At 43.7% G+C, this 20,641-nt stretch overlaps 1 protein-coding gene across 1 annotated transcript in view; it reads left to right on the forward strand.

The window, feature by feature from the left end:
- LOC117359047 overlaps positions 1 to 20,641 on the forward strand; it is a 226,417-nt gene that overhangs the window by 175,043 nt on the left and 30,733 nt on the right. The window contains exons 14-15 of the mRNA XM_033941168.1: positions 6,661 to 6,700; positions 11,631 to 11,682. Coding sequence (XP_033797059.1) covers positions 6,661 to 6,700; positions 11,631 to 11,682 — 92 coding nt within the window. The remainder of the gene's footprint in view (positions 1 to 6,660; positions 6,701 to 11,630; positions 11,683 to 20,641) is intronic.

A 20,641-nucleotide genomic window follows, 5' to 3' on the forward strand; every position in this document is an offset into this window, starting at 1 on the left:
CCTTACCAATCAGGAGGCCTGACTTTATTTAGTACAGGAAGAGGCGTTCGGAGCATTTCCTTCACTCGCCGGCGCTCCGGCTGCCCTCTCTTGTCTCTCTAGCTGCCCTCTCCTGTCTCCCCTGCCTAAAAACATATTTGCGGTTTTTCAAAATTTCGGTGAAGTACTGTATATGGAGAGAGATTTCACAGCTGCTGAAGATGATAGAGACAATTTTTAAAGGTGGTTTGAATTTATGGGATCAGAGTGATTGGTGAGTTTAGCGGTATCCTGAGATTCCTGACCTGTGATTTTAGGGCACGTCCATACTTCCCCAAAGATATTTTGAAGTCAGGGTATTTTCCTACATGTGTTAGGATCCCAAAGAACCTCTGTTTTGCTTGGGTTCAGGCAGAGTTTGTTGTTGTTTGCCCATTCTTGAGTTGTAGTTAGGCAGGTAATCAGTTTACTCAAAGATCTGGTTCAATGGGTATGAGTAGTTGCACATTATCAGCATAGATATAGAATTTTGTTTTCATTGACTGAAGCAGCTCAGCCAGAGACATGGAGGGGCATAATCAAAAGAAACATCTAAGTCCCCTTTTGGCCTAAGTTCCTAGGCGCAGAAAGTAGGCAGCAGGGAAATGTCCATTCTCAAAAAAAAAGTCCAAAATTAGTTTTTGGTTTTTTTTACAATGGCCTACATTCAGCAATTTAATCACCCAGACCACCACTACGTGTATCCTTACAACACATTCCCAACCAAAAAATCGCCCAAGTCCCAAATATCCAAAACAAGACCTTTTAGGCGAAGGAGGGGGCCAGTCCTTCACCTAAAAGCAGGATCCTTTAACCGGCGTCTGTCATAAACAACGCTGACAGAATCCTGGAACCACCCTCCCACCACAATGATTGCGACAGGAGAGATGCTCAATCTCTCCTGCCTTAATCCCCCGAATCTTCCCCAGCAGGAGGGTGCCGAATCCCTCCTGCCAGGCACAACACCCCCCCAACCCAGAACAGCCGCGGGAGAGAAGATGCCGGGTGGCGGCTAGGCAATGTTGAGAATCGGTTCCTCTGCCTGACAACGTTTACAAGAAATTTAAGGTAGACTTGGGGGGGAGGGGGTGGAGAAGTAGATGTCGGTGAAGGTTCGTGGCAGAGAGAGTCGACCAGCAGGTACAGTGACTGGCAGCAAGATGCCGTTCCTAGAAGAGTGCCTCCTGTGTTGATATACTGTCAGCCCCGTTACCACCAGGAATTTGGGGGGAGACCATGCCCCCCCCCCCCCGCACCCCCCATTCCGATGCCTATGCTTTGGCTTATCATTGTAGAATTTAACATGGATTAGGAGCAGGAGCTCTAGAATCTTCTCCACGATAAACACAGATAGGCATGGCCTCAATGTTTCTCTGTCTACTGTCAGAAAAAAATTGAGTAACTTTGACTCCTAGTGCAATAGTGCAGCAAAATCAGATTTTTCCATTTTATTGGGCTCTTTCTTATATAATCCTGTTTTTTCTACATTGTACGTACTTTCAGTAAGCAAACCAAGGCAAGTCCATAGATGCAATAGGTAAGTATCAAGACTGATGCACTCTGTCCTAGGTTATTTAGAGCAGTGGTTCCCAACCCTGTCCTGGAGGACCACTAGGCCAGTCGGGTTTTCAGGATATCCCTAATGAATAGGCATGGAGCAGATTTACATGCCTGACACCTTCATTATATGCAAATCTCTCTCATGCATATTCATTAGGCTATCCTGAAAACCTGACTGGCCTAGTGGTCCTCCAGGACAGGGTTGGGAACCACTGATTTAGAGCATTAGATATACCTCTATTATGGCAGAGCTAAGTACTCCCTTCAGAGTTTTGGAGAAGAGGTATTGAAGTTTGGTCCTTGAAGTCTACAAACAGCTCTTGGGTTAAGGCAGTATTTACCAAAGTTTTGTGACCACAGCCCAATTTTAGCAGCTACAATCTTACAACCCCAAACCACTGCTTTGGAAATGCCACTACTCCTGGCCTTCCTACAGTGTCAGCTGCAGTGCTGCCAACATCCCCTTCCTTCCATGGAGCCTCACAAGCCTAGTAGTAATGCAATATTGATAGGAGATTTAGCCAATGACCCTTTTTTTTTTTTTTTTGCTTTTCCTAGTCATGACTTTAAATATTGATTTTGCAACCTTATAAGGGGATGCTATTTTTCAGCCCAACCAACTTCCTAAATTCTGAGCCTTATTTTGCCACTGTAGCTGAAAAGAGTGTTATTTTATTTTGCAAAGTGCCAGTTTGCAGAATCATAATGCTATGCTTTGACATTGTTTCAGATCATTGATTGAACCATATCAACGAAAAGTTGGAATTTTCAAGTGTGGAACTCTGAGCCATCATGAAATTCCTGTTCCTACTCCAAAGGAAATCTATGAATGTATGATGCAAACACTGAGTGACAAATGCCCATTATATCCCACAGTGAAGAAGTGGTGCAAACTTTCAGCATGGAGATTTTAAGACTGAAGATGCAGCAAGGTCTGGGAGACCTCAAATGGTGTCTACTCCTGAAATTGTTGGCCATGTCCATGACCTGATTATGGCAGATCGGCATATATTGGCTAAAACTATTGATGAGACACTACAAATATCCAAGGAACGTGTCCCAACACGTCTAAACCACGTCCCAACACGTCTAAACCACGAGCAACTGGGTATGCAGAAGCTGTCGGCCAAGTGGGTGCCCAAATGTTTGAATGCTGTTGAGAAATGACATCGAGTGGACATTTCCAAGTTGATTTTATAGCATTTTCAGCGAGCTGGTGCAAACATTTTGGAACAACTAGTTACTGATGATGAAATATGGTTACACCACTATGATCCTGAGACAAAACAACAGTCTATGCAATGGCAGCACTCAGGTTCTCCAAAGCCAAGGACATTCAAGACCCAAAAGTCAGTAGGAAAGGTCATGGCCACAGTTGTTTTGAGATCAGACAGGTGTAGTATGACTATCTTCAAAGGGGCCAAACAGTTAATACAGAATACTACTGTAACTTTCTGTGCCAATTAAAGGAGGCATTGAACGAAAAAAGGAGAGGGAAGCTGTGGAAAGGAGTTTCGTTATTTTTGCGAGACAATGCAACTGCTCACAAGTATGGCAAAACGATGGGTGTTTTGACACAGTTGCGATTTCAGTGCATAGACCATCCACCCTACTCACCAGATCTTGCTCCATCTGACTATTTTCTGTTTCCACACCTTAAAAACAGTTTGAAAGGGTGACAATTTTCAAGTGATTTGGAAGTGGTTGCAGCAGTGGAGCAATATTTCAGTGACCAGACATCAGAGTATTTTTTTGGAAGGGTTACAGAAACTTCGGACATGATGTTTCAAGTGTGTTTTAGAGGTGTGAATATATTTGTGTATTAACTTGTAAGTTTCATGGCTCCAAATCATTCCCTTTTTGGTTGGGCTTTTCAGCACCCCATCGTAGTTTGGGAAGTGCTGGTTTGAGGATAGCCAAAATATATAAACGGACTGCTTAGATCAAACGTATTTAAATTGATCAGATGAATATTCAGATTTCTTTGTGGACCTTAAAACCTGAAGTTGAGTATCCCTCTTCCAGAATTTGAGTAAAAATACTCTTGACTCAACAAATGAGTCATAAATATAACTGAACTATTAGGGTCTCTATTTAAATGCTAACTTTGGATCCTCTCGGAACATTCCAGTCTCGTAGATTTTCTATAGCTCAGTTTACTGTGATTTAATCTGAATTATCCTCAGATCAAACTTATTTTACTTTCTGCATTGTTGGAAATATGTTTCCGATTAGCAAAGTGGATAAAGACAAAGTTATGGGTATCTTACATTATGTTAGCTTAATAAGTTTAGAGTAACTACTTGAAGATTGTAGGAAGCAGCAGGAGCATGTGCTGACCCTTGTTTCACATTAAAATGACCGGAGTTTGACACCAAAATGACAGCTGGCTAATAGCGTTTGAGATTTTTAAGTGCTTAAGTACATGTAAATATTATGGCTCATGATAACAGTATTACAGTTTAAAAGATGGTTGGAGATACTGTTCTGTGTTTAATAATTTATTCCACCCCCCCCCCCCTTGTTGTTTGAGGGCAGGCCAACAGAAGATGTTTTATCTGCTAGTTTTAAAAGGAAATGTCCTTAATAATTAGGACGATGTAATTGACCTCGTTATACAGGGCTTGAGGGCATTGCGGTTTGCCTGAGCTCTCCCCAGAGAATGTTTGTTTTCGTAAGTCTGTAGATTGATAATCAGAAATGATTATAGCGGAAAAGGGATTGGGACTTGTATACAACCTTTTTGTAGTTATACAACCACACTCAAAGTGATTTACATACAGGTACTTCAAGCAATTTCCCTGTCTGTCCTGGTGGGCTCGCAATCTTATCTAATGTACCTGGAGCAGTGGAGGGTTACCGTATTTTTCGCTCCATAAGGCGCACTTTTTCCCCCCAAAAAAGTGGGTGGAAATAAGGGTGCGTCTTATGCAGCGAATACCGCGGCCTCCTCGTTACCTTTATGTAATCCTGGTGATATAGCGCTGCATCGGCAGGCTCCCCTGCTGGACGGCTGCCCGCCCGAGTCCCAACTGCCAGCGGCAGTGAGAGGCAGGTGCAAGCCCTGAGCGCGCATGCTTGATCCTGCACCGCCGCCCGAATGGTGTTGTCAGCTCGGTCCAGCGCTGCATCGGCAGACTCCCCCCATCTGCCGCAGAAATGAAAGGCAAGTGCAAGCCCCGAGCGCGCCTGCCTGGTCCTGCACCGCTGCCTAAATGGTGCCGTTAGTTCTTGTGAGACTTGCGGGAGCTGACGGCACCATTTGAGCGGCGGCGCGGGTTTCGCGCCTGCCTTTCACTTCCACGGCAGATGGGGGAGCCTGCACATTCGGGTGGCGGTGCGGGACCAGGCAGGCGCGCTCGGGGTTCGTGCTTGCCTCTCACTGCTGCAGCAGATGGTGACTAGTGGTGCATAAAATTGCTGATAAATGAAGCACAGTGATTGTGCATGTGAATAGATGGAAGACTGATAGATTAATATGCATTTGTGCATATAAGAACCTTGCGTGAAGGATGTGCATATAAGAGAATATGTGATTATAAACCATGAGTAAACCATGGAAAGACCATGGATAAACTGTTATATAAATGAGAGAAAGAACAAAGTGATGTGTGAAAGTGACAAGAATGAAGTAAAAGGGGTTCCGTGATATGTCACAGTGATCAGTACTAACCATGCTCATGCCTGCTTCTAACTGCCGCGACAAATGGGGACTTGGGCGGCCGTCCAGCAGGGGAAGCTGCCGATGCAGCGTTGGACCGCCAGGATTGCATAAAGGTACCGGAGGGAGGGGGCTGTCCTGCAGAAAGGTACCAGGAGAGGGAGGGGGGATCCTGCAGAAAAATACGGGGAAGGGGGCCCTCCTGCTGGAATTATAGTAAATTAATCACTAATTTAAATTTACAACAAACGTACAGCTGAGGCAAGAGGCCTTGTGCTGGACATGTGAATTGCTTTAAAAAAAGATATAAATAAAATTTAAAAAAAATAAATTAAAAAAAAAAAAAAAAAGGAAATAAAAATGTAAAGGTACTAGAGATGTACATTTTCCAAAGCTGAGCAGGAAACAGAAAGACTTCCCTGCCTGCCCTGTGCCCTATCCCTATCTGCCTGCTAGCCACTAGGTACTTCCCTGTCCCGGCCTACCACTAGACCACAAGTGGGGAGACAGTACAGAGCCTTGCAGGGAGAGGGGACAGGGTGCAGAGCCTGGCAAGGAGTGTGGGGTTGGATGCAGAGCCCGGCAGGGAGAAATTGGTTCAGAATGGTTTTTTTTCTTGTTTTCCTCCTTTAAATCTAGGGTGCGTCTTATGGAGCGAAAAATACAGTAAGTGATTTGCCTAGGGTCACAGGGAGCAGTGTGGGGCTTGAACCCACACTCTCAGGGTGCTGAAGCTTACACTCTCCTCCAGTACAATATCAGAAGTGAGCCAAGTATAGAACAATGAAGCCATTGTGACATCACTGATGAGGTTGGCTTTTATTGTTGGAATGAGGCATTATGGCATCAGGGAAAGGGATTTTATTATTTTACTTGTCTCCATTTTTATCTCTCATCCCCCCTGTTTGATGTCATGGTTATCTCTAGGATGTTTTTTACAGGAGTCTCAATAGCTACACTTTATATATAACTACTCATAACGTGGATCACTTCAGATGATATGGACATTTTTTACATAGTTCTGGTACCAGCTTGTAAGCTTTGTGAGATGGCTTCACTAGTTTTGTTTTCTAGCAGATCCTGTTTATTCTTTTATCCCATAAATAGTGCTTTTCCTTTCTTTTTGAGTCCGTCTTCTTTGTTAATTTGAAACATTTGCCTTTAATCATATGGAATACAATACTATTTTGTTTTTCTTCTTATTCTCTCAATTTTTTTTGCAATGCTGTATCAAGAATGAATGAACTAGATGAGCCCTGGGGTCATCATCATCTTCTGTCACTTTGCTTTCTTTATATATGTGTAAAAGACTGAAAATTGAAATTGTACACACAGTCTATTTACTACAACTGAGAATATATTAGCACATGGTGCAGAAGTTGAACGTATACAAATCGTATACAATTTTGTTTCTTTGCTAGCACCTGGCCTCACTTCAATCGTTGGAGGGCGTCCAACAGTGTAAGTTATTTTACTATGATCTGTTTCTAAGTACCGGTATCTGCCAATCGTTTCGTTTTCTGTATTGTAAAGCAGTGGTTCTTAAACCTGTCCTGAAGGACCCTCCAGCCAGTCAAGAGTTTTCAAGATATTCCTAAAATCAGCACATCCCAAACTACAATGGGGTGCTGAAAAGTTCTCAGCCCAACCAAGAAGGGAATGATTTGCATATAATAGAGGTGACCGGCTTGCAATCTGCCCAATCCATATTCATTAGGGATATCTTGAAAACTCTCAACTGGCTGATTGGCCCCCCAGGACAGGTTTAAGAACCACTGTTCTAAGGCATTTGCCGTATATAATCAAATATTAAATCGAGACCCCCCCATTTTGCCCCCCCAAAAAGGAGAAAAAATGGTTGACTTGAATATTCAAGTGCCCTGCCCGGATCGTCACACATCACCCCCTCCCTCCCCTGTCAGGCTCTGCACCCAGCTCCCTTCTCTCCATCCCCTGTCAGGCTCTGCACTAAGCCCCCTCCCTGCCAGGCACTGTACCCAGTTCCCTTCCCTCCATCCCCTGTCAGGCTTTGTACCCAGCCCTCTTCTCTCCATCCACTGTCAGGCTCTGCACCAAGCCCCCTCTCTGCCAGGCACAGTTCCATTCCCTCCTCTGCATCCCCTGTCAGGCTCTGTACCCAGCCCCCTTCCTTCCTTCCCTCCATCCCTGTCCTATCTGTCGTATCTACTCTGGTGGTCCAGAGGTACAGCAGGCAGGAGCAAGCTTTCCGCGCTCCAGCCCCACTGCTAACCCGGTCAGTCTCTGCCATGGCCACCGCGAGTTCCGGTTTCTTTAGCCGCTTAGTGGCAAGAACATGCTTTAGCACTGCTGCTCAGTGCTGAGTGGCTTCCTGACTGGCTCCCGCAAATTCTAGAATTCACGGGAGCCAGTCAGGAAGCCACTCACTGCTGAACAGCAGCGCCAAAGCACGCTCATGCTGCGCTGTGGCTGAAAAAAACAGGAACTCGCAGCGGCCACAGCAGCGACTGACCAACCGGGTTAGCAGCGGGGCAGGAGTGCGGAAAGCTCGCTCCTGTTCGCTGCACCTTTGGACCACCAGGGATCGGCAGAGGAGGTATGACGGACAGGGCAGGAGGGGGTCAGGGTACAGAGCCTGGTGGTGGTTTACAATAAGTCTGGGAGGGGGGTGCTGGCCCGAATTTAAACCGGGACCCCCATTTTTGGACCAATTGTTTGGCCTAAAAATCTCAGTTTATATTCGAGTATATACGGTAATCTTTCATCATTCCCCTCTGTCCTTTTACCTTCAACAGAGTTTGTTTAAATGATCCATGGGGAAAGGATAATTTTAAAAGCAAGGCATTTAACTCCCAAAGTTACATAAGAACATTAGAGTTGCCATACTGGGACAGACCAAAGGTCCATCAAGCCCATTATCACAAGTACCTGGCAAGATCCCAAAGAGTAAAACAGATTTTATGCTTCTTACCCTTAAGCAGTGGATTTTCCAAAGTCCCTCTTAATAATGGCTTATAGACTTCTAGGAAATTATCCAAACTTTTTTCAAATCCTGCTAAGCTAACAGCTTTCATCACATTCTCTAGCAATGAATTCCAGAGATTGACTACATATTCAATGAAGAAATTTATTCTCTGGTTTGTTTTAAATCTACTACTTAGAGTAGCTTCATTGCATGCCCCCTAGTCCAAGTACTTTTGGAAAGAGTAAACAAGCAATTCACTACCCTTTCTACTCCACTCAGTGTTTGAAAGACCTTTATCATATCACCCCTGAGCCGTCTCTTCTCCAAGCTGAAGAGCCCTAGCTGCTTTAGCCTTTCCTCATAGGGAAAGTGTCTCATCCCCTTTATCATTTTTGTTGTCCTTCTCTGTACCTTTCCTAATTCTGCCATATCTTTTATGAGATGTGGTGACCAGAATTACACACAGTAATACCGAGTAGGCGGTATAATAAATTTTTAAAAAACTTGAAACTTGATACTGTAAAGCAATACAAAGGCAATATAGCATTCTCATCTTTGTTTTCCATTCCTTTCCTGATAATTCCTAACATATTTGCTTTCTTAGCTGCTGCTGCTGCACGCTGAGCATAGAAACATAGAACATGACGGCAGAAAAGGGCCACGGCCCATCAAGTCTGCCCATACTAATGGCCGACCCCCTAACTACCTCCATGAAGAGATCCCACATGCCAATCCCATCTTTCTTAAAATCTGGCACGCTGCTTGCCTCGATTAACCAATTGCTGTATATACTTGAATATAAACCTAGATTTTGGGGCAAAAAAAGGTAAAAAAATGGGAGTCTCAGTTTATATTTGAATCATCCAGCAGTGCACCCCCTGTCCCCTCCAGTCCTGTGGCAGGCCTCTCCTGGGCTTGCCTTGAGCCCTGGTGGTCCAGCGGTGAGCTGGGACAGGAATGACCCTTCCCATCTCCTGTCCCAGCTGGCTCCAGACCACCTCACCTTCCTCCCACTTCCTGGATCCTGCAAAGGTCTACATTACACATCATGGTGGTCCAGCGGTGAATTGGGACAAGAGTGATTCTGCTATGCTCCTGCCCAGGCAGAGCCACTAAAGAAAATGACTGCTGCAACTTTCTGCTGCAACCTCACGAGTTCCTGAGTCGCTCCTATCCCAGCTCACCGCGGGACTACCAGGGATCAAGACAGGTCTAGGGGAGGCCTGCAATGGGTCGAAGAGGCATTGGGGCACAGACTGGCTGGGACAAGACATGGGAGGGGTCACACTTGTCCTGGATCATCGTTGGACAACCAGGGCTCAAGGCAGGCCTGCAATGGGTCAGGGAGGGAGCAGGGGATGCAGAGCCAGCCAAGACAAGACAAGGAAGGATTGCTCCTGTCCTGGCTCACCACTGGTCCACCAATACCTATACTTGAATATAAAAGCTCAGTTTATACTCAAGTCAACATTTTTTCCTCTTTTTTGGGAGGAAAAAAGGTTATCTCGGTTTATATTTAGATCGGTTTATATTCGAGTATACACGGTGTTCTAATCGCAAAATAGAAAATAATATTTTTTTTCTACCTTTTGCTGTCTGGTCATTTTCTTTTTCAAATCATGTTGATCTCAAGTTCTGGTTTCTGTTTCCTTCTGATTTTTCTTAACAAACTCGCCAGGGCCTCCTCCCATTCGACATTTTATCTTTCTCCAAGCTCATCATCCATCTTCCATCTCTGTGTATGTATTTTTTTTCCGTGTTCAGCATCTCCCCTCTCTGTGTCTCCTATACTTCCCTTTCTAGTATTTCCCTTCTGTCCTTCTCCCCTTCTCCATGCCTTCATCATTATATGTCCCCCTCCCCTTATGTCCAGCATCACACCTCTGTGTCCCTATGCCCCTCTTAAGTCCAGCATCTCCCTTCCTATTCTCCCTCATGTCTAGCCATCTTCCCTCTGTATCCATAAACCCTCCCATATCTGGCAGTGCCCCTCTGTGTCTATTTGCCATCCCAATGCTGTGCTCCCTTTGTATCCCTGTCCCTATACTTTCATCCATACCCACCATCGCCCCTTTTTTTCATATATCTCCATGTGTTCAGCTTCTCCCCTCTCTTACACCAATATGTCTTTCACTCTCTTTCCTCCTTCCCTTTGCTGTGTTCATTATTTCACTTCCTTCATCCCCTTGGTTCAGTATTTTCTCTTTCCCTTCCCTTCTCTCTCCTCTTCCCTGCAGGTCCAACAGCTCTCTCCCTTTCCTCCAGCTCCACCTCCCCCCCCCACACACACATACACATGGGTCTATCACCCTGCAGGTCCAGTCCCTCTGTCCCTTCCAGCCCCAACCCCACCCACTTGGGTCCAGCACCTCTTTCCATTCCTTCTAGCTCCCGCCCCATCTCTTACTCAGCCCCTATCTCCCTTCCACTCAGCCACCGGACCAGGTCATAGCAGCAGAATTCCCCCCTCCATGAGTCCAGCACCCCACCCCAAACAGCAGAATCTCCCCTCCGCACAAGTCCAGCAGCCCCCCCCCCCCCAAGCAACAGAATTGCGAAACTGGAATTTACATCAGTGAGGGACATCTGTACATGCCTTTGCAAATTGTTCTGCACGGTGGCTTTGGCTAAAAGTAAAATAGGTGCAGGCTAAGAGGGGCTTTGAGGAGGAACTTTTAGGTGTGCTGACACGCATGGGGAGGGCGCTGCTGGATTTGCAGAGATGCTGACCCAGGTGCAATTTTTTTTTTTAACCAGGGAAGCAAGACCTTTTATCGCTCCCACAGGGTGGTAAAAGGCCTTGTGCCCGTTCCGGTGATAGATGACCCTTTTATCTGTGTCCTCATGGTTAACGATGGTTTGCCACAGTGGTTTGGTTTGTTTTTTCCATGAAATTTTATTTATTTCAAAAAGGTGAACAAACAGAAAAATAAATTATGCAAGCACATTGGCTAACATCCGATGGTATTATACAGGCTTTCAACACAGTATGAAATAATACCAAAATGCTGACACTTCTTATGTGTGTTTCAGAGACTAAAATCATACAGATATTTTATTTATTTCTTCAAATTTTCTATACCTTTCTCCCATGAGCTCAGAACGGTTTACATGCTTAATTCAGGTACTCAAGCAGTTTTCCCTGTCTGTCCCGGCGGGCTCACAATCTATCTAATGTACCTGGGACAATGGGGGGATTAAGTGACTTGCCCAGGGTCACAAGGAGCAGCGTGGGTTTGAACCCACAACCTCAGGGTGCTGAGGCTGTAGCTTTAATCACTGCGCCACATTCTCCTTTAGTCACCGTTTCAATCTCTAGTCCCAGGTACAAAATATGTAAATTACTTTGACTGTAGCCATAGAAAGGCAGTACAAGTACATCAAATTCTATCCCCTTTCCCCTTCTCGTTTGGACTAATGTGCATCTATTTTGGTTTACTCTTCCAGGTCCCCGGTTTTAAAGCTGTTTTCCTTCCTGTATCCTAAAAAAAAGGTCAAGGTAAGAAGCTTCTGTAGTGCATGAGTGGGGGTGGTTTCTTTCTCCCTCTGCATTTCCTCTATTCAAGGATGGGCTTAGAATAATAATAATAATAACTTTATTCTTCTATACCGCCATAATCGTGCGACTTCTAGGCGGTTTACATTGAAGAAACATAGAAACATAGAAATAGACGGCAGATAAGGGCCCACGGCCCATCTAGTCTGCCCACCTTAATGTCCCTCCCCTACCTTTGCCCTGTGAATAGATCCCATGTGCCGATCCCATTTGGCCTTAAAATCAGGCACGCTGCTGGCCTCAATCACCTGTAGTGGAAGACTATTCCAGCGATCAACCACTCTTTCAGTGAAAAAGAATTTCCTGGTATCACCTCGTAGTTTCCCGCCCCTGATTTTCAACGGATGCCCTCTTGTTGTCGTGGGACCCTTGAAAAAGAAGATATCTTCCTCCGCCTCGATGCGGCCCGTAAGATACTTGAACGTCTCGATCATGTCCCCCCTCTCTCTGCACTCCTCGAGCGAGTATAGCTGTAATTTGTCAAGCCGTTTTTCGTATGGTAGATCCTTGAGTCCCGAGACCATCCGAGTGGCCATTCTTTGCACCAACTCCAGTCTCAGCACATCCTTGCGATAATGCGGCCTCCAGAATTGCACACAGTATTCCAGGTGGGGCCTCACCATGGATCTATACAATGGCATAATGACTTCCGCCTTACGACTGACAAAACCCCTTCGTATGCAGCCCATGATTTGTCTTGCCTTGGACGAAGCCTGTTCCACTTGATTGGCAGACTTCATGTCCTCACTGACGATTACCCCCAAGTCTCGTTCTGCTACCGTTTTTGCTAGGATCTCGCCATTAAGGGTATAAGACTTGCATGGATTCTGGCTGCCCAGGTGCATAACTTTGCATTTTTTGGCATTGAAGTTGAGTTGCCATGTCCTAGACCATCGCTCCAGTAGGAGTAGGTCGTGCATCATGTTGTCGGGCACGGAATCTTTGTCTGTTGTGCATTTGCCCACTACATTACTCAGTTTGGCGTCATCGGCGAATAATGAGAGCTGGACGAATAATGAGAGCTGGACAATCAGCGAGTTACAATATGCAGATAGTCAGTGGAATTACAGTATGCAGAATGGAGATCGAAATGAAGAAAGGGATGTTACCAGTGGTGTACCTCAAGGTTCAGTTCTAGGGCCTGTTCTTTTAACATTTTTGTAAGCAATATTGCTGATGGGCTGTCGGGTAAGATTTGCCTTTTTTGGTTGATACCAAAATCTGCAATAGAGTAGATTTTGGCAGCTAAGATTTAATTCACATGTCTTATATCACAGCTCTCCCCTTTTTCAGGTTTTATAAAATTTCATCCTACTTGACTTTACTCAGTATCATGAATGTAATTTGCTGTCAGAAGCATATAAAAAGGCATTAAATTCAAACTGTTCATTAAAGTCAAACTGTTCAAATAGAAGAGTTTGACTTCAAATGGAAGAGCAAGGTGGAGCAAATTCTCTAAACGGCGTCCCGATTGTAGGCAGTGGTAGATGTCCTGCCGCTGTATAACCAGCCAATCAGGACACACGTTTTCTACAAAAAAAAAACCAGAGACTGGCTGCCTACACTGTAGGCACCTGTTGCGGGTGCAGAGAGATGCCTAGGGATGCTTAAGCTTGCCCAAGGCTGGGCATGGTTTCGCCCGGGAAGTGGCCTTGGGCGAGCTTAAGTGGCTCTAAGCGTCTGAAATGTAGGCCAGCAAAATGCAAGATGCAACCGTTTAGCTGATCATGGCAAGGAAATTTCCCAGGCCGCAATCAGTTGAGCGGCTGCAGCAGGGAACCCCCGAACCCCCACCCTCCTTCCACAAGTTGGCCAGCAGGAGGGATTCCCACTCCCTCCCGCCGCCATCCCCAAACCCCCTAACACAGTCCGCAGCAGAAGGGATGCCCACTCCCTCCTGCCGCCGGTTTTGTCGATCCCCCGAACCCCCGAAACCCACCCGACATTCCCCGATACATTTATTCTCTTCTCTGCCCCGACTCTCCTGCCCTGGTCAGCCCCGACTCACCTGCCCTTCCCCGCAGTGCAAGCCCGTGGTTTTAACACGCGGGTTAAAACCACGGGCTCGCAAATTTAAAAAAAACAGGAAAAGCAAGGAAAAAAAAAACATGGGCACGAAGGGCCAGCGCATGCGCAGACCATCTACAGTCAAGGAAGATGGTCTGGGCATGCTCAAGGATCGCTCCAGCGATCCAGGCGGTCTGAGGGGGGCGTGCCTGCGATCGCCTCCATTTGCATGCAGGCCTTTAGTGAATTCGCGGGCCTGCATGCAATCGGACACAGATCAGGCACGGATCTCAGGTTAGTGAATCTAGCCCTTAGACCTGTTACTAAACTAAACTAATTGGGATTGATATTTAGCTGGCAGTGATCAGTATTTTGCTGACCACTGCTGGCACTAAACCCAGAAATTCAGTGCTGGGCCAAATCCGGGCACCGGCCTTGAATTTCCAGCTTGTAACCAGCTATGGGTTACCACATAAAAATAGGACTGACTTTTAGTTAAGTTCTCAATATCAGCACTTAATCCTTCCAAGTGCTGACACTGCCCTGGCAACCCCTCCCCCCCAATAACCAATTATGAGTTTGACACTAACCAGTTAAATGCTACTGAAAATGATCGATTAGCCCTGGACAGGTGACTTAACCAGCCAGGTACCATTTCTGTCCAGTTAAATCGTGATGAATATCGACCCCAGTGTATAACTTATCCAGACAGTGGCTGAATATCTTTTATATGGATAATTTTTTATATACCCTCTTTCTTCCCTGATCCCATTCCCTTTTTTATATGGATAGTGTCGGGTCATTTAGGGGCTCATTTTATGTTCAATCATTTTTTATTGAAGGAACAAAAAGAAAATACATTCATATAATATATAAAGATATTCCTTACAATAAATTCACATATTTAAAAACTTCACTCCATATAATATATATATATATATATATATATATATATATATATATATATATATATATATATATAATATTAAATAATATTATCATTTCTACAATCATTTTATATTATAAACCATAATCCCCTTTCCCCCTCCCTTCAACCCATTTACCTTTTTCCCTCCATCCCATTCCCCCTTCCCCTCCCAGGATGAAAGGTGACAAAAAACAGCCAAGTTTTAGAATGCAATTAAGACAACCATAGCTTCAATGTAATTCATTAAGAATTAAACTTCTTGCTTTATGTGAAATTTTTTGAACATAAGGATCCCAAGTTTTCATAAAAAGACGAGTTCATCTAGGACAGGGCTGCCCAAGACCGGTCCTCGAGATCTACTGGCAGGCCAGGTTTTCAGGATATCCACCATGAACATGCATGAGAGAGATTTGCATACAAGAAGGCAGTGCAGGCAAATCTCTCTCATGCATGTTCATGGTGAATATCCTGAAAACCTGGCCTGCCAGTAGATCTCGAGGACCGGACTTGGGCAGCCCTGGTCTAGGAGATCTACGAACCTCCCAAACCTCAAATAGCAATAAACGATGTAATTGATTCCTCCAATGCCAAAAACTTGGAGGCTCTGTCTGTAACCAATATTGCATAATACATTTATGACCTATCATACATGCTTTCTGAAATAAAATATGCCCAAAACAGATGTTACTGCTATACCATCAATACAATCATATAGCAGTTGTTTAGCTTGTCACCATCATAGCAGAGGTTAGCTCTTAGTATCTCATTTCCTTCCTACTGTGTCTTCATTATTAGTGCTTTATACTGGCAAATACTTTGTAATTCAATTAATTTTTGTATGGACCTTCGGGTAGCAATCAGGCAAACAGTGCCAGTTGCTTAAACTCTACATGAGTCCAATCTTTATTCATATTTTATGAAATTATTTTATTTTTGTTTATCTTTTATTTAAAATGCAGGGAACCTCACTTAACTTATAGTGGAGTGCTCCCTAGGGAGAGGAGAATACAGGAGCACTCCACTATAAGTTAAGTTAAGTGAGGTTCCCTGCATTTTAAATAAAAGATAAACAAAAATAAAATAATTTAATAAAATATGAATAAAGATTGGACTCACGTAGAGTTTAAGCAACTGGCATTCTGAAATAAAAGACATCTCCCTTGACCAAATACCCCACAAGCAGCTGCTTTACCAAAAAGTACTCCCCTTGGAGATCCCACAACAGGACTATCCCATAATGAACCCAAGTATAATAGGATGGCAGACCAGAAAGATTTAATTAGAAATTACCATAGGTTTCTAAGGCACTTTGTGTGTCTAGGTGTTTTGAAAATGAGCCTCAAAGTCAGTTACTTAGGGCCCCTTTAACAAAGCCGCGGTAGCGATGCTGCCCACGGTAAATGCACAGAAGCCTATTCAGTTCCTCTGGACTTTGGTGCATTTACTGTGGCAGTATCGCTGCCGCAGCTTTGTAAACATGGCCCTTAAACAACCTGATTACTGTCTATATGAGCTTTAAAAAATGCAGGTGTTATGTATTATGCCACCATGCAAACATTCCTGGGAATATTGGGCTTACACCTTTTTTGAGCATATTTATTTTAGACTAGATGGCAACTCTGGTAGATTATGAGAATTCAAAAAAAGTGTAGTGATTCAAGCAAGCATCATACTGCTCAGAGAAACAGCAGACATGCAAAGTTTTCTTCAGTAAATTGTAAAACATTCAGGGGTTAAGGAGATAGTTATATAATTGAAATTCATTCTCGAATACTAACAGAAAGAGTTTTTGTTCTGTGCAGTCGGTGGACCAAGGCTTTATTCTTTTCTGTTGCAAAACAGTCTTTTTTTTCCCTATTTTGGTTCCAATCCTCTTAGTCACAACAAGCAAGTGTCCTAATTTCATGAAATTCTACTCTGAGTTTTACAGCTCTGAACAAAGACTGGGGAGAATTTGTTTGAAAATAAATGGCGTGCTCCCTTTCGGCAAACAGAAAAGAAAGGGAATGAGAATGCAAGAGTAAGCCAAGTGCTCACAGCTTAATTCTCATCTAGAAAGAAAATTTTAGACAGTAGGGAATTGTCTTTTTCATTCTGTCTTATTTTGTAATATCTTAGAATCCCATCAACTCATAGACTTCAGCATCAGTTAAGGAAGGTGGTAAACCTTCGTACAATACACCCAGTACTTACTGCACTAAAACATCGTACGGAATGGAGCTTAGTGGTTAGGGCAGCAGACTAAGAACCAGAGAGACCAGGGGTCAAATCTTTCTTTGTGACTTTAGCCACATCATTTGACCCTCATGTACAGATAGTGAGTTCTCTAGGGCAGTGTTTCTCAACTCGCTCCTGGAATCCCCCCCCCCTTGCCAGTCAGGTTTTCAGGATATTCACATTGAATTTGCATAAACTTGATTAGCATACACTGCCTCCATTATATGCAAATATCTTTCATGCATATTCATTGTGGATATCTTGAAAACCTGACTGGCAAGGGGGTACTCCAGGACCGAGTTGAGAAACACTGCTCTAGGGATAGAGAAATACCTACCGTACCTGAATGTAATTCACCTCAAATTACTACTGCAAAGCTGAGTTAAATGTAGAGGTTAAAAAAACCTCTGCCCACAGCAGTTTAACTGTGTATCATCACCGTTCTTTTGGCTCCAGACTCCGCATTGTTTCCTCAAGATTCGAACTATTAGTTCTACATTTTGAATATTTTGCCAACACATCCTTCTTGGACCTTTGACGAAGACTTGTTTGCCGAAACACGGCCTGTGTCGGGTCTGTTAAATCTTAATGTAATCACAGGTTTTTTAATATTGTTTGAAGATTTTTGCAAGAAATGAAAGGAAAGTCAAGAACATTGAAGTTTCCACAGCTTTTTTGTGTTTGGATTGCCCCTTGTCCTGTGGAAAATTGGGTCTTTTTTCTGCGTTTCCAACTTAAATACAGAGTTAACCATTGCCCACAATTGTCCCTTCTCCTATCCCCAGCAGCCCCTGCTATTTAGAAACAAAGCTCCCAGCTTCCTCCTCCTCTCAAATTATGCTTCTGTCTTAGGCAACTCTCTATCTCTCATTTCCTCATGTACCCAGTTAATAAGAAGATAATCTGGCAGTCTGTTTCTACTTGTTTTTCATTCAAAAGGAATCAGGACTGGGACCTTTCATTTAGGAAACCTGAGAATTTCCCCCTATTTTACAGCCCCTCTCAATTTACTTTAGTTAGCGTTGTAGTGTCAGTCTTCTGATGGGAGGAGCCTTGCACCAGTGCTCTTTCCAGAATCCTGCAGTCGTGGGCCTTGAATCAGGCCAGTAGGTGTCACAGTTACAGTAATATATGGTGTTCTCCCTTAGTCCATTATATGTCTCTGTACAATATTATGTACATTTGACCTACAGTATTATGGGCATAATCAATAAATTAAGACATCCAAAAAACAGAGTAAGTCGACACTTGAACATTCTAATCACCAAAACGTCCAAGTGCTGATTTTTGAAGCTGGCTTTCTGGACAACTAGCAGGACTTCTTGGCCACTGTGCATCCAGAGTTCCAGGGGGCATGTTTGGAGGCATGCTATAGGCAGGTTTTGAGTGTGCTAGACTTGGACGTCTTGCGGCGATAATCAAACCTTTCCCAAGACGTTCTGGACAGAATTTAGACGTTTTGGACAACACCTGTTTTAGTAGCTTCGAAGTGCCAAAAAGGTACCCAAACTGACCAAATGATCACTGGAGGTATTAATTCATGACTCCCACACTCCCCCAGAGGTCACTAACCTCCTGCCACCCCCCCCCCCAAACATTTAAATGAAAAGGTACATATGAGTACTTGTCTCTAGAATATCAGCGGCTGTTATGAGAAAGCTTAGTAGAGCATCACACAGGTGTCTTAAGTTACCTGGTGGTTGGGCTAGTGAGCCATAAAGAGGAGGACCCAGGCCCAAAAGCCACTCTAACCACTACATTTATTGTGGAAAGTGTGAGTCCACCAAAACCCACCAAAATCCTACTATACTGCCATATAGGTGCCATGTGCAGCCATAAGGGCTATTGGGGTGATAGGATATAGTAGGTTTGGGGGGGAGTTTTGGAGGGTTCACCATAAATTATAAGGGGGTTATGGTGAAATGAGTGCCTGGCTTCATAGCAGTGCCCTCTAAGGTGCCTCATTGCTCTGCTTGCATGTCTTTATGGCCAGGCCATTAAAATGCTGGCCCCCTCCCATGTCCAAATGGTCTGGAAGTGGACACTTACAACTTGGATGGTTTTATGGTTGAAAATGGTGAATAAAGTTAGACATCCTGGCGGCCAAGATGTCTAAGTAGGCGAATAGCTATGTTTGAATGCCTGATCTCTGGCCTAGCTATATTGTATACCTGATTATTGTATCTATGCTGTTATTATCTTTTGTCTTGGTTGCTGATTGTACCTCTCGTGACTGGTTCATTCAATAAAAATATTTTCAAAAAAAAAAAACAAAAAACAAAGTTTAGGATGTCTAGCGGTTCGAATTTAAAAAAAATGGGCATTGTTTTCACCCCCGAGTTTGGCCATATCGTGGGACATATACAGAGTTGGACTTAGACATCCTATCAAAAATGCCCCTCATATCTCATAAAAGATGTGGTGGAATTAGAAAAAGTTCAAAGAAGGGTGACCAAAATGATAAAGGGAATGGAACTCCTCTTGTGTGAGGAAAGGCTAAAGATCTTGGAAAAGAGAAGGTGGAGGGGAAGGAATATGATAGAGGTCTACAAAATCCTGAGAGGTGTAGAATGAGTAAAAGTGAATTGATTTTTCACTCTCAGAAAGTACAAAGACAAAGGTGCACTTATTGAAGTTGCATGGTAATGCTTTTAAAACAAATAAGAGGAAATATTTTTTAATTCAATGACTAGTTAAACTTTGGAACTTGTTGTCAGAGAATGTTGTTACAGTAGTTAGCATATCTGGGTTTGAAAAAGGTTTGGACAAGTTCCTGGAGGAAAAGTCCATAGTCTGCACTCGAGATAGACACTGGGGAAGCTACTGCTTGCCCTGGGATCGGTAACATGGAATGTTGCTTCTATGTGGGATTCTACCAGATAATTTGTGACCTGGATCGGCCAATGTTGGAAACAGGATACTGGGCTAGATGGACCATTGGTTTGACCAATTATGACTATTGTTATATAGCAATATTTCCTAATTTAAAACAATTCATATCTAGGATTCTAAGGATCAGCATAGCAGCATCTCGGAGTACTTTGATAAATGTGGGATGAAGTTCTAAAATGTTAGACAGTAATATTTTGTGAGGCTAAATGCTGCTCAGCCCTGCCCGTGAGAACACCTTTCCCCAGGTCATGCAAACTTATATCCATATATCAACTTTGTAATCTCCCTGGGAATGCCCAGACTAATTTCTTGTTGTAAACCGCCTAGAACTGAAAGGTATTGGCCGGATAGAAGACATCAATGTAATGTAATTTATGTGTATATGTTTACATGTGCATTATCTGGGAAAAAGTATGAAAGGTTTTTTTGTGGTAAACCACTGTTTTACTTGCAAAAAAAGCCCTTTAATATTGTTCTTTTGTGGTGTGTTTTTTTTAATCTGAAATGCCTTTGAATAGGCCACCATATAATCTTCCTGATATTGAAGCCGCGTCGATCAGCATGTTACACTGGCTGCTGGACAGATACAATCATGATGGCATGTATTTTACAGTAGCTTAGCTGAAGATGCTTCAAAGAGCTTAAAGGAAGGTCATTGTACAAGGAATTGCAGTAGTCTAAATGTAAGAGCATATGGTAGGAAAAGTCATTGTTGAATAAATCCCAAACTGTCGATGAGTGGAAATAAGCGGTCAAGATGGTGGGAAATCAGTCACCCATGTCAGCTAGAAAAATTTATTGAGGAAGGAATGAAAGGTTGGAGGTGGGTATTAACTTCACTGTACTAGAAAACACTGG

The sequence above is a fragment of the Geotrypetes seraphini genome, chromosome 1 (genome assembly GCF_902459505.1).
Source record: "Geotrypetes seraphini chromosome 1, aGeoSer1.1, whole genome shotgun sequence".
NCBI lineage: Eukaryota > Metazoa > Chordata > Amphibia > Gymnophiona > Dermophiidae > Geotrypetes > Geotrypetes seraphini.